A 14,940-nucleotide genomic window follows, 5' to 3' on the forward strand; every position below is an offset into this window, starting at 1 on the left:
TCAATAGGCATTTCATAAAGTAAGAATCAAAACCTTTTGTGTAGAGCTAGGTTCATAAGAATGAGGGTGAACGTTTAGTCTTGACCATCGTTAGTAAATTCAAGTATAATACGTGGATTTTTGCTGTATTTGAACATTTCCATAAAAAAGTCATAATTTGGCATATCAATCCAAAAAATCCGCATTATATACGTATTTTATAGGTAATCATATATACATGTTTTGAACGCATATTATACGTTTTATTCTTATTAATATGTTTAATTTGAAAAAAAAAAAAAAANCGGCAACCACCCAGGTGGGCTAATAAGGGCTTCCAGATTACAATGCATGAAGACTGTTCTTGAGTACTCCTTCCATGGCCTCCCCAAGAAATTCTTGTGAACCTTGGGATTACTGTAGTACAAGCTCATGTATTTATCCGTTCCATTGATCACGCAGTTTTGGAAAACGAACCCTGTGGACTGGGCCGGGTCGGTCCGACCATGGGCCGTCACTGCATTTTTCTCACCTTTCTCTGGTTCGACCTGTCGTGGACGGATCAGAATGACCGAGTCTTGGAACACAGCGGCCGAGTTGCCAAAGATGAAATCGACGTTGCCTTCTATGTGGCACCCCTTGTAGTATTGGCGTAGGGAGTGAGCGTAAACAGTGTCTTGGTTGCCCAAGAGTTCACAGTTCTCGATTATCGATAGGTCGCTGTCCAACCGTAATGCGACGGCTTGCGCTGCATCCGGTCCAGCCGTATTCTGTATCGTCAGGTCCCGTGCCATGAAGCCGTCTCCTAAAACCCCTGCATCCATATACCATAAGTTGTTAAAAAAAAAAAAAAAAGAACTGTTTTTTTTTTTCAGTGACACCATAACTTCCAATGGTAGTAAGAGAAAGGTCGTCGATGGATTTTGTGTATAGAGAATTCGCCGTGAAAATCAAGAGTGAAGGATTTCACTTTCCATTTTTCTTAGGCCCCGTTTGTTTAGAGGGGAGGGTGGGGTGGGAGTCTCTGATACATGGGTCCCATATGTTACTGGGGTGAGCAACCGGAATGGGAAAGTGAGGGAGGGTTACTGTAGCATCCCACCCCAGATCGTTTGGTTGTGTTGGAGGAGAAAGGGAGACTGAGGAGAGAGGAGGAAAAATCAACAATGAAAATAAAACCCATCGAAGCACCGGAGGTGGTAACGAGGGCGTTGCTTTCGCCGATGAGGGAGGAGGGGACGATGTTGACGAGGAGGGAAAGGGATTAGAGCATAGAGACAGGGATGAAGAAGATCATGATCGAAATACCAGGTTTGCTTTTGGAAATTCCAGACCTTTGCTGCAGTTTTTTTCCCTTTAAAATCCAGCAGATTTTTCCAAAAACCTACGATTTTTTTGTTTAATCTCCAAAAAAAATTTTAATCTGAGTTTGAATTCCCTTATTCCTGAAAACTCTACTTTGCAAAGACTTTAAAATTTTAATCTGATGGATTTTACTTGTATGAATTCTAGATTTCACCACCAAAAGAGAGACACTGGGAAGCAACAAAAGTTCTAGGGCTAAAAAGCTCTAATACCAACAGCTATCATTCTCGCATTTCTTCTTGATCCACAATTTCAGATTCCAGTGTATTTGATCAAACCCTAATCGCCGAACAGATTTGGAAAGCAGCGATCAAGAACAACCAAGAAAAACATGGCTGGGGATCACACCATGTCCTGCTCCCTTCCTAACGCCTCAACCTGAAAGGCGTGGAACTGATCCCAGAGTGTCATAACCCGCATCCTTTCTGGCAATGGCGACGGAGATCTCACAGAGAGAGAAGTAAGAAGGGAAGAGAACGGAAGCCAGAGAGAGAGAGATACCGTTGCATCTTCTTGGAAATTCCGCAAAGTCCCAGCAGAGTCCCACCAAATTGGTGGGACTTTGTGAGGGCCTGGGGCGGGAGAACCACTATGCCACATGGGCCGACAGTGAAATTGTGGCTGTCTGCTCATTCTCCCACCCCTTACAACCAAACAACTCAAAATACCACAATTTTAGGAAAAGTTGAGAACTCTCCCACCCCAACAATCCCACCCCATCAAAACCCTTCTAAACAAACGGGCCCTTATGGATTAGGTTTGGGATTTCACTTTCCATTTTTCTTATGGATTTGATTTGACAAGCAGATGTATGCATGTGCATTCCCGCTCTCTGCGCTCTCAAGAATCTACGACCCGATTTGAAATCTCCATGTGTCAGCTATGATGTCACGATCCACATCGTCTTGTAGTGTACCCCAAACCACATTAGGTGGGCCCCACAGGAATGGCATAGATGTAGACAGTATGATACTTTTGTTGCTTTTACTTCACATTTGGATTTACTTACCGACGGTTGGCGTGTTGTAAGTTGTAACGCCAGACTTGCCCACACTCAAGGAGCCTGTGATGACTGTTTTGCCCATGCCATCACCTATAAAGACCAAGTTCTTCTTCTCCAGTGGGACACGTACGATCTCCTCGTACACACCGGCCTTGATACTGATGACAAACTTACGATCTAACTGGTTGTCGGGTGCAGCGTCAACCGCTGCCTGCACCGTCTTGTAACAGCCGGAACCCTCATCCTTACAGACCGTAACGTTCGCCGGTGAACCCGCCGGCAAACCACCTGTGAAACCGGAAACTGATCCTCCAGCCACATCGTCTTCCCAGAACCCGGACCTCTCCGTCATCGGGGGTCTCCAAGACTCGAGCTTGTCCTGGAAAAGGTCGTAGGAGATCATAATACTAAGAGCATTGCTGGTCAGCCCAATCAACGAATCGAAAAACGCCATTGTTTGGTTGACAGTTTGACTATCGTTGACGTACTTAAGGGCTGACCAGCAATCGTACTGGTAGCAAAGAGCCGCGCTCATCCAAGCACGGGCGTCCTTGATCCTGCCACGTGGAAGGACGTCAGCCGCCGATGAGAGCCGGTATTCCGAGTTATGTAGGATCTCCAGGCAGGTCGTGGCCGCCTTGGAGCGGTTCAGATTGCCGGAAGAGGTGTCGCGGATGTTCTTCACCATGGACTGACCTGTCTTGAGGTTCTGAGCCGAGATGGACATGGCCGCTTGGACGATCTCGATGGGTTTCGCATTCTGAGTTAGATTGGAGGATTGAATTAAAGTGGCCACGCATGAGTCCGGAAACCGGGTTGCCTTACAGGCTTGGCGGATGATCTCTGGAGAGGCGGAAGCAGATTTTGGAATGGGTTTCTGGTTCGGTAATGGATATAGATGATGATAGGCTTTTGCAGAGGAGAGGGAAAAGATGAGGAGGAAGGAGAGGAGGGTGATAGAGATAAGGCAGGCCATGGCGAGGAAGAGCAAAATGGAGGGTTTTTCAGGATTTAATCGGTTTTCTCTGCATGATGAGACCAACTGAATTTATAACTCAAAAGTAAAGGGGTAAAATAGGGGTAGTGGGCCGTTTGTTTTTATAACGATAAGTGACGTTTTTGTCGTGGTAACAGCATTTAGGGTATGTACTGTAACATTCTAAAAAAAGGATAATGTTGTTTTTTCATTTTTTTCAACGGAAATGGAACAAAATCTGTACAATAAGTTTGGTTCAATTTCTTATTATTTTGAAATGAATTGTATTGTTTTTGGTTTTAGAATCCCTTTTTGGAAACAAGAGAAACAAGTTTTTCACACTCAATTTATTTGCTTGAATCAAGTGACTCACTGAAGAGGTGAAAAACTGGAATTTGCGCTTAAAATATAACAATTAGGTGAATTCATGGGTGTGGTAAATCCTAATGCACATTTTTCTCTTGGAACAACCAGAGAAGAGAAACGAAGGAAAGGAGAGCAAGAACTCCTACTTCCTTCATCGTCTTCTTTGATCTGCCGTCTTCGTCTAGTGGATCAAATTAAAAAAACCATTGATTAGCTTTAAATTTTATATAAAAATCATAACTTTGGCATCCATGGTGAAGATGGCATTTTATGTAAATATTGGCTTCTAATAAAAATGATTATGTGGAGTAAGAACTAGGTGTACCATTAGCCCCTTAGAGTTTTTCATTACGATAGTTTATTGTTTATCCGTACTCTTAGCTAAGTTCCGCGGTGTTGATCTCTTTGAAATTTTCCATTGGGTTTGTTCTGTGTTGTTTGATAGGATTCGTTGATTTGCTAGCATATTTGTGTTTTCAGATTTCTGATGTTTCGATGTTTCTCGGACATAAGAGATATGTTTGCTAACCAAGCACTATGTGTTTGGCAATACAAGGAAGATTGGATTAAAATTGAATACATCTGGAAAAGGAATGAGATCTCTCAAAAGAGGAAATGATATCACGAAAGGGGAGAAGGATTTACAATCCTTATTGTCATGGTGATCTCTACCTACTTTCTTTCCTTGTAGATTTCCGCCTACTTTACTACCTTGTATAATGTATAGCCTCCCTTGATTCCTTCCATCAATTTGTATATCTTTCCTCTATTCTCTCATCATTCTCTTTAAAAAAAGAGAATCAATAGGCATTTCATAAAGTAAGAATCAAAACCTTTTGTGTAGATCTAGGTTCACAAGAATGAGGGTGAACGTTTAGTCTTGACCATAGTTAGTAAATTCAAGTATAATACGTGGATTTTTGCTGTATTTGAACGTTTTCATAAAAAAATTCATAATTTGGCATATCAATCCAAAAAATCCGCATTATATACGTATTTTATAGGTAATCATATATACATGTTTTGAACGCATATTATACGTTTTATTCTTATTAATATGTTTAATTTGAAAAAAAAAAAAAAAAAAACTCAACCCCAATAGTCAAAACCATAGTTGGAAAACCAAGTTTTGACCCGGAAGACTTGCCCGAGTCAAGTCAAAATTTGAGATTCCTAATCAAGAGTCACGAAGACTAGCCCTGTGTTTAAAAAAAACCAAGACTTGAGACGAGTCAAGACGATTTTACATTGACTTGGTTTTTTGGTCGAGTCTTCAAAAACCCATCAAATCTGATCATTATATCAAAAGGCACTTAAAAAAAAATCAAATAAAATCTCTTTACAATCTCAAATCCCAAGGCTCCTAACTTAACAACTTCTCATACTCCTTTCCTTTTATCAAAAGGAACTTGGGATCTAAGAAACTTCCTGTATTCTCAAATTCAAAGTTTCTATTTTATTGGAAGTTGGATTGTTGGAAGATATAATTTATATTTTCTAATCCTTAACCCTAACCTAACATTCTAACCAAGAGAAAGACTCTTGCCTGCAAACCTCGAATTATTGGTATGTGATTTTTTTTCCTGCATTTTTCATATTTTTCTGTATTTTTATGATTTTTTTACATATTTATTGTATTTAAACATATATAAAATAGAAAAACCCAAGATTCGGCCTGACTGAGTTTAATTAGGTCAACTTGCTAAGTTTTTGACCGAACGAGTCAGGTCAAAAAACTTGGTTTTCCAACAATGGTCGAAACAACACTTCTCCCTTTACATATGTTTCTCAATTTTAAGAAAAAAATGTGGATGACACGCCTTTTTCTTTCTTATTTTATTAATTCCAACCATTATTTTGATATTGCCTCGCCCTCTCTCCTTTATTATCTTATACTCTTTATTTAACTTACTTTCAAGCATTTCGTAAACCTATTAATCAAGGACCTTATGTGTTCACCCTCTTATTACTATCCATTAGCCTATTAAATCTGCTTAATTATAATTTTACCACCCAATTTAAAATCTTACCTTAATTATGAATATACCGTTAGTTATTATGATTGAATTATTTAATATTTGAATGGACCTATACGTGATTTGATTCTGATTTTAGAATATAGATCCGCATTAATAGGAGTTGCTATGGAATTTCTTGTTTGATACTATAATATTTGATGAAGCAAAATATGTCACTTTCCTCATCACGGCTGAAGCATGTACACAAACCTGAACAGGACTGAGCAGCTACTCCGGCCTCCTTCAGGCCGTGTCCACCTCGGCCTCCATCAGGCCGTGCTACTACCTCGACTTACATCAGGTCGCGCTCCACCTCGACCTCCGTCAGGCAGTGCTGATACCTCGGCCTCCATCAGGACGTGCTCCACCTCGGCATCCTGTTGGGTCTTGATTGACACTGAGAGGGGGGTGAATCAGTGTGCCAAATATTTTTTCACTTTCCAACTGTACCCCTGATGTGGCAATCACTATTTACACTTCAATAGCACAGTCTATTGATGCTGCCCAGAGCTGCTATGTATACTACTGACCATTCTTACTGTTGCATGAAACTTACTCACATAACCTGTATTGTTGCCCAGAGCTGTCTCATAAACCTCACACTGTAATCACTGTCACATACATACACAGTCGTATGTATATCCACACTACACCACCAAGTGATCAAGTCTACCAGATATACACACTCATTCTGCAGCCAAGCACTCCAATCCATAATACAAATACGAGCATATACATCCACAACACAAGAAATACGTGCTCCGGCCAGTTGCCTACATGCACGGAGTAATGCCCACTGTCGGGCTCAGCATTTACTCAATACTAATTATGACTGCACCCACAGCCAAGGGAACATATTCCCAGTTTCCACCAATAACATACAATAGCTAGGTCTTCACCCTAGTTTTCTCAGAATGATCTGAGAGGTCGCACCCACGGCAAATAGGTTTAGGTAGTTGTACCTACCAAGGAACACATAGCCCCTGTGTCCAGCACCCACTGAACACCAATAAAATAAAGTTGGGCTTATAACAATGCCCTATAGTGAAACACTCATACATGCAAATTTCCCCCAAATAGACTACAACTATCACTTAGGCATTTTATCAAACATCTTGCCTACAATGATTTATAATAATAGAAATTTGGCAAAAGTGAGGTTACCTTGGCAAGGAATAACCGTCGGAGATGCAATAATGTCGATCTCCACTTGATGCGGACCACAATCATGTTGTCTCGGTGCCGCCAATGCTTCAACCCCGGTTGGCACTTGGGTTTCTTAAAGCAACTCACAATAACCAAATTCTAGGTTCTTCTTCTTCTTCTTCTTCTTCTTCTTTCTTTTCTCCTTGTCTTTACTTTCATGGAGTAACAATGGCATTCACATTCACATTCACACACACACAAAGAGAGGAAAAAACTTCTTCTCTACTTTCCTCTTCTTCTCTTCTCTTCTATTTTCTTTTTTTTTCTTTTGGCAACAACCAATAGAACTTGCTACCTTGGTTTCCAGCAGCTTCCTAAGCCTCTAATGGGGGCTATGGATGAACTGCAAGAGGATGAAAGTCTTTCATTAAAACCCTTAGCCTTCCACGAACTTCAACTCATTTTTCTAACCACCTCAGTAACCCCTCTGCCTGATTTCTTCCCTCTGATGTGTAGAGCTCAGAGAGATGAAGAATCTCCAACTTGAATCATTCAAATCGGAGTTAAGATGAGGGAGATATGGCCATTTCAAGTTGGACCAACCAGAACACTCAAAAATAGAATCTTAGGAGGTTGGCGTAGGCTACGCCAGCGGCGCACACAACAGTGGCGAAATCTGGGCCATCGGATTAATCCAAATCCACTTTTAATCTCAGCCGTTAAATTATTCAAACGGCTAATAAATCTTGACCGTAAGATTAGAATAACCGAGTCAACTGATGATATCAGCGTGACGTAAGCGCTGACATCGTCATATACGTTGTCGACGCCCCATTGGTACGTCAGCACAAAATACGGTGGTTGTCGGCTATCTCTCATGATGGCTGAAATAGATTACAGCCGTTGGATCAAGATCTTTAGATCTAGTTTAATCTAGATCTCATGAGATCAAATTAAATGGCATCTATCTGTAGCCCTTTTGCACATGTGTAACACTATAGTAAACATGATCAGGTGAAGCACCAAACCATTATATATAATACACTCCACCAATGAGAAGCCTTGGATAAGCATCTATCTCGTCTGTGTCAGCACAAAATCTCAGTAGCCTTTGGATGGGCATCAAGCATACGTGGTCGAATCTTGGCCATCCATTTCACTTCCCTTTACTCCTCTTTATTACAATTAAGCCCCTGCTTCCATATATTTCAGTGCTTAAAGACCCCTTGCAATTCAGACCTTCAAAATCTTGAAATTACACAAAATCCCTTCAAATTTCAAAAATAAATTCCGAAAAATCCACCCAACACCGAGAGCAACTGATGGATTTTCGAACTTACTTTACGGAAACACTTATAACTTTTTCATACGATATCCAATCGAGATGAAACGAAGTGCGTTGGAATCGTAACTGGATGCTCTACGACTTTTCAGAAGACTCAATCATCTGAATCATCCATGTAAAAGAATGCCCCTACACATTTCCAATGATGTATCTTTTTTATACGGAATCGGAACGTGATGAAATCAGTACCGTTGGAAAGATTGTATTTTTTTCGTATTGTTACATGTAGAACACTTCCTTTAAAAAATTCATCTTCAATGCCGAAACTGCCCTCGACTGCCACAAATGTAGTAACTTCTTCATACGGTATCGGAATGTGACGAAATCAAATGCACTGGACTAGGTAAATTACAATCTATCTTTTTCATGAAGAACTGATCTTCCAAAAATGTCATTTCCATTACCGAAAATACCCCCGAGCATAAATAGGTCAATTTTACCATTTTTGACCCAGAAACCTGCACCACCTATTAAGGATGTATTAAACCACTCCATGCATACCAAGCGGCTTTGTTATCTCATCGGTGATATTGGACACTGCCATGTCATCATTTTCATCCACGTCACCCAAGCTGGCCACGTCATCACTGCCACGTGGCCGGGTTGCCAACAAGGACAACCATAAAACAACACATCCATCATGCCACGCTAGCACCTCGACCTCCATCAGGACGTGCTATGCTTCGGCCTCCATCAGGCCGCGCTATCACCTCGGGCTCCATCAGGTTGAGCTGCACCTCGGCATCCATCAGGTCGTGCTATCACCTCGGCCTCCATCAGGCCGTGCTGCTACCTTGGCATCCCTTAGGCCGTGCTCCACCTCGGCCTCCATCAGGCCGTGCTGCTACCTCGGCCTTCATCAGGTCGTGCTCCACCTCGGCATCCATCAGGCCACGCTCTCACCTCGGCTTCCATCAGGCCATGCAACTATCTCGACCTTCATCAGGCCGTGCTCGACCTCGACCTCCGTCAGGCCGTGCTGCACCTCGGCCTCAATCAGGTCGTGCTCTACCTCGGCATCCATTAGGCCAAGCTGCACCTCAACCTCCGTCATGCCGTGTTGAACCTCGGCATCCATCAAGCCGCACTATCACCTCGGCCTCCATCAGGCCGTGCTGCTACCTCGGCCTTCATCAGGCCGTGCTCCACCTCGGCCTCCGTCAGGTCGTGCTGTACCTCAGCCTCCATCAGGCCGCGCTATCACCTCGGCCTCCATCAGGCAGTGCTGCTACCTCGGCCTTCATCAGGCCTTGCTCCACCTCGGCCTCCGTCAGTCCGTGCTGCACCTCGGCATCTATCAGGCCGTGCTGCACCTCGGCTTCCATCAGGCCGTGCTCTGCCTTGGCCTCCATCAGGCCGCGCTATCACCTCCTCCTCCAATAGGCCGTGCTGCCACCTCGGCCCGACGTCAACAACAAGGTTTCCAAAAACGTGTTTTCGTCCACCCCTACATTCAAGGAACGTATCCCTATTCCGGAGGACAGGACTCTATCCACTACACGTCATCATAGACGTCACACGGTTGGCCTTTCAGAGTTAAGAGGGGAATATTTCAGGAATATTCCTAGAATCACATAGCCATTCTCCTTGAGGACTCCACGCCTAAACAGGACTTTTCACAATCGTCTCCCACTTACCCTCCATCAGCAGCCTATAAATACCAAGATAAGCCTCCATCATGTGGGATGGATGACTCACTTCTCTTACTAGAAAAGCTCACTTGAGCATCTGTTGTGGAAAGATCTAACTTAGGCATCGGAGAGTCCATCGTCGAGTCAGCCCGGCTCTCCCCTGTCATCTCTTCTGTGCAAGTCGACCAAAGCACTAGGAACTGCAGGGAAGATCGTCCGGTCAATTTTTTCCGCATCAATATCAATGATGATATTTTAATTTGTTAAATGATTATCTGCATGCTATTATTATTATTATTTTGACAAAATATATATTATTATTATTTACTATGATAGAAAGTGATTGATGCCTATCAACATTAGCTATGATAGACATGATTAAACTTAATTAATATTAAATATAAAACAAACACAATTGATAAATGATCTCCAATTAAAAAGCTAAATTGAATTTAGATGTTCATGAGAGCATAGGATATTAGAATTTAGTTGTAAACAACTGTTTTAGTTCATTCTTAATACTAAAATAAATCTGTATTTTTATTCTCAAATTTTTACATAGTAATGATATCAAACACGTATTTTATTATTACCGTACAAATTTTATTGATTCGAATTTCTAAAAAATATTATTTCTATATGACCCGTATCTATTTCCGTATTATTACCATTCCTAAACTTACTATCGTCCTGACAACCTGAATCTGCGTTGGCGCTCCTTAATAGGGCTTTCGACTTTGACCACTGGATCGGTGCACTTGAAAGGATGAAGCAATTAAAATAAGTGGATGGGCAAACTGCAAGTTAACATGCAGTGGAAATTCCACCAAGATGTTCTGTGTAGAACATCCACTTTTGAAAGAGGTAGAAAGCCGTGGGATGTTGGTTGGCCTACTCGCTCTGTCTCCTTGTGCATAGGGTCAATGCTAACATAGCCTCGAGTAAAGTGAAATGAAGTAATTACATTTTTGAATGGTGAAAGCTGACATCAAACATTGAATTTCCCCGTGAACACAAAAAGCTGATCACAAACTATATAGTGAGTATAGGACAAAACAGACTTGTTTGACTTGGGTCCTCCTTTAAATGAAAATTGCTACCAATTACCCATGACCACTAGCAAGAGTTGGTAATGAAAAATGATACACCAACAAAACTTTACCCATGTCCAAGAAAGTTACAGTATCAAAAATTGAATCAAGACTTTATCTTTGCAATAATAGAGATGTAACTATCACAACATATGGAACCAAGCGACCGGCCTGAATCACTAAGAATACTACTGTTACTACTACAGTGAGGTACAGTGATCAAGAAGATGTAGAGATCCACTCATCCCCTTGAATGAAATTCTGTAAGGAGTAGGCATAGAGATGCTTCTCAGGTATCCGACTACTCCACTTCACTCTCCCCGTCACATTTGCACCGGCACCGGAATTCTCAAACTCGCCGTAATAGAGCGTTGATAAGGCAAAGTTGCCTCTCCACGGCAACCACCCCGTTGGGCTAATGAGGGATTCCAGATTACAATGTATAAAGACTGCTCTTGAGTACTCCTTCCATGGCCTCCCCAAGAAATTCTTGTGAACCTTGGGCTTACTGTGGTATAAGCCCATGTATTCATCTGTTCCATTGATCAAGCAGTTCTGGAAAACAAATCCCGTCGACTGGGCCGGGTCGGTCCGACCTTGGGCAGTGACTGCATTGTTCTCACCTTTCTCTGGTTTGACCTGTCGTGGCCGGACCAAGATGAGTGAGTCTTGGAACACTGCTGCCGAGTTGCCGAAGATGAAGTCGACATTGCCTTCGATTCGGCATCCCTTGTAGTATTGGCGCAGGGAGTGAGCGTAGAGAGTGTCTTGGTTGCCTAATAGTTCACAGTTCTCGATAATCGATAGGTCGCTGTCCAACCGGAATGCCACGGCTTGGTGCACATCTGGTCCGGCCGTGTTCTGTATCGTCAGGTCCCGGGCCATAAAACCGTCCCCTAAAACTCCTGCATCCATATACCATGAGTTACGGTCTACGATAGCAACAATTCTGGAATGGCAAAGATGTTAACAAGTATGATGCTTTTATTGCTTTCACTTCACATTTTGCTTTACTTACCGACGGTTGCGGTGTTGTAAGTGGTAATCCCAGACTGGGCCACACTCAAGGATCCCGTAATGATCGTTTTGCCCATGCCATCACCTACAAAGACCAGGTTCTTCTTCTCAAGCGGTACCCGTACGATCTCCTCGTACACACCGGCCTTGATACTGATGACGAACTTACGAGCTAAATGGTTATCGGGTGCTGCGTCTACCGCTGCCTGCACCGTCTTGTAACAGCCGGAACCCTCATCCTTACAGACGGTAACGTCCGCAGACAAACCCGCCGGAAAACCGCCTTTGTACCCGGAAACTGACCCGCCGACCCCACCGTCTTCCCAGAACCCAGATCTCTCCGTCATCGGGGGTTTCCAAGACTCGAGCTTGTCCCGGAAAAGGTCGTAGGAGATCATCATACTCAGAGCATTGCTGGTCAGCCCCATCAACGAATCAAAAAACGCCATGGTTTGGTTGACCATTTGACTATCGTTGACATACTGGAGGCCCGACCAGCAATCGTACTGGTAGCAAAGGGCAGCGCTCATCCAAGCCCGGGCGTCCTTCATCCTGCCACGTGGCAAGACGTCTGCCGCTGATGAGAGCCGGTATTCCGAGTTGTGTAGAACCTCCAGGCAGGTCATGGCCGCCTTGGAACGGTTGAGGTTGCCGGAAGACCTGTCGAGGATGTTCTTCACCATGGACTGAGCTGTCTTGAGGTTCTGAGCCGAGATGGACATGGCCGCTTGGATGATCTCGATGGGTTTGGCATTCTGGGTCAGATTGGACGATTGAATTAGAGCGCCCTCGCATGAGTTCGGAAACCGGGTTGCCTTGCAGGCTTGGCGGATGACTGGAGGGGCGGAAGCAAATGTTGGACTGGGTTTCTGGTTCGGTGATGGATGGAGATGATGATTGGATTTTGCACAGGAGAGGGAAAAGATGAGGAGGAGGGAGAGGAGGGCGATAGAGAAAAGGCAGGCCATGGCGAGGAAGAGGAAATTAGAGGGTTTTGAGAACTTAATCGATTTTCTCTGCATGATGAGATCACCTGGATTTATACCTCAAAGTAAAGGGGAAAAATGGGGGTAGTGGGGCGGTTTTGGAAGGTAATGTTCGTCATCGTTACAGAACTAAGCGAGGCGGTCAATTGGAAAATCTGATTCGAGGGTGGGACAGTGGGAGTCACGGGATGCGCACTGAGGATCAGTGGATTTCAACGTCGTGGCCACTCTTTGTCCCTTGGTTTATTTTACCATCTAAGGACGAACCAATAACCGGAACCGACAAAAATATATTATTGATTGGTCGGTTCTGGTCCTACCCAAAGTTATGTTTCACAGGGATTTTTTTTCTTGGGTAATGTTGACAGGGATTTGGTTCATAGTATCCGTATTCCTAAAATCCTGATTTTAGATTCTAAGTCGGAACAAACCGATTATGATAAATCAGTCAGGTATTTGTATCGGCCTTGGCCAACAACAATTCAATATGCACGATATGATCAATCCATTATCAATACTTGTAGCCATGCTTGTTATTTACTCTCTTCACTCAATCATATTCATGTTCAAGTTTCCCAATAAATCTTTTGGTTTTAAATATTTTTATTTGATTTTAGGGACAACGTTATCTATCCAAGAGTAGAGGGTTTGCAAGAGCTCTTGTTCTTTGTCTGTCTTCTCTGGACATAAAATGACTTAATTTAGACCAATGGAAACTCTAATAACCTAGATCAAACTTTTTTCCGATAAATAAAAATAATCTAGAACAACGATTGTAAGGATTACCTAACAATGTTAAGCCGTAAGACTATGGGGGGTCCGGAATAGACAGGTTGGGGCAGGGCCTAGGCCAAGGTAAGCCCAGAACTAGCCTATCAAATATGTCTCAGTCTCAGGCTAGGCTAAGGCCCAGGAAAAGCCGAAGAATTGAAGGTCCAGCCCATCGGGGGTTTCATAGGCCTTTGCTAGGTCTGAGCCAACCCAACAAGGCAAATGATAATCCTAATATACTAAAGCACTGATGATTTGTTAACTAATTTCGATCTATCAAAATATGATCAAATATGTCATTTGAAAAGATGATTAGCAAAATATATATATATATATATTCACTTTAAGAGGAATTGGTCCTTGATTGTCTATTTTTTTGCAGTTTAGTTGTTTTTTTTTCAAAATATAAAAGATACTATTTCCTTTGTTCTATATCATTAATACTAATTATAATAATTTAATTTTTTTAATCATTAATAATTTATTATAATAATTATTTTTATTAAAATAATGATTTAATAATAGCCAATCTTTGCTGTTTTTCAACTCCAAAAAAGATTCGAAGAAGTAAAAATGGCACTTGTATTACTTAAATAATATGGACATTACAGGGAAAAAGAGGGGTGATTTCATTGGCTTTTATGTATTCTCTCAAATTTAATCAATAAGAAGAATGTAATGTACCTTATCATATGGTCCTACCCGTATTTATCAAATTGTGCTTTATGTCAAGTTAAGTGTTAATTGACCCCGACCATGGTGTCAACTAGACGATAAATATTGGTAGGGGATGAGATAGTCGAAGGATAAAAATCCTCTGTAATTCCTTATCCGTGCAATATCGTGCAATACCCCCTTCAGATGGTGATGCGTGGATAAAGTGGTTTGAACGGCTCAGATTAATCCTACATTAATCCAACTTCAACTCATTGGTTTGGAGTTGGATCAATGTAGGATTTATCTGAACCATTCAAACCACTTTATCCACGTGTCACCCTCTCAATGGGGTATTGCACATAATTGTATAAGATTAGATTTACAAACGATTTTTATCCATAGTTGAAATTTAAAATCTTAAATGTGAGATTTTTTTTTTAACCAATTATCATGCCATTATTCTCATATAGAGAGAGTAAAGGAGAGATGAAGATTTTAAAGACTTGTTGATTTTAATATAGGCCCCACTAATAGAAGAACGATTAAGATTTTTTTCACCTATATTGATGGTGTGATACTATAATTGGAT

At 42.0% G+C, this 14,940-nt stretch overlaps 2 protein-coding genes across 2 annotated transcripts; both read right to left on the bottom strand.

Moving 5' to 3' along the window:
- Positions 1–260: 260 nt before the first annotated feature.
- On the bottom strand, positions 261–3,350 carry LOC122074439 (probable pectinesterase/pectinesterase inhibitor 51). The gene is made up of 2 exons (XM_042639246.1): positions 2,354–3,350; positions 261–793 (listed from the first exon to the last, which is right to left on the bottom strand). Exons 1-2 carry the CDS (start codon positions 3,321–3,323, stop codon positions 261–263), a joined length of 1,503 nt encoding a protein of 500 aa, XP_042495180.1. The 5' UTR covers positions 3,324–3,350.
- Positions 3,351–10,959: 7,609 nt separating this feature from the next.
- Positions 10,960–13,014, bottom strand: LOC122074538 (probable pectinesterase/pectinesterase inhibitor 51). The gene is made up of 2 exons (XM_042639411.1): positions 11,939–13,014; positions 10,960–11,825 (listed from the first exon to the last, which is right to left on the bottom strand). Exons 1-2 carry the CDS (start codon positions 12,957–12,959, stop codon positions 11,140–11,142), a joined length of 1,707 nt encoding a protein of 568 aa, XP_042495345.1. The 5' UTR covers positions 12,960–13,014; the 3' UTR covers positions 10,960–11,139.
- Between the last annotated feature and the right edge of the window lie 1,926 nt (positions 13,015–14,940).

The sequence above is a fragment of the Macadamia integrifolia genome, chromosome 3 (genome assembly GCF_013358625.1).
Source record: "Macadamia integrifolia cultivar HAES 741 chromosome 3, SCU_Mint_v3, whole genome shotgun sequence".
In the NCBI taxonomy this organism is placed as follows: Eukaryota; Viridiplantae; Streptophyta; class Magnoliopsida; order Proteales; family Proteaceae; genus Macadamia; species Macadamia integrifolia.

Bases quoted from the DNA above. Each gene is read 5' to 3' on its own strand.
- LOC122074538 (XM_042639411.1), bottom strand. From the start codon at position 12,959: ATGCAGAGAAAATCGATTAAGTTCTCAAAACCCTCTAATTTCCTCTTC. The intron at 11,826-11,938 runs GTAAGTAAAGCA...ATATGGATGCAG, and splicing joins TTACAACACCGCAACCGTCG to GAGTTTTAGGGGACGGTTTT.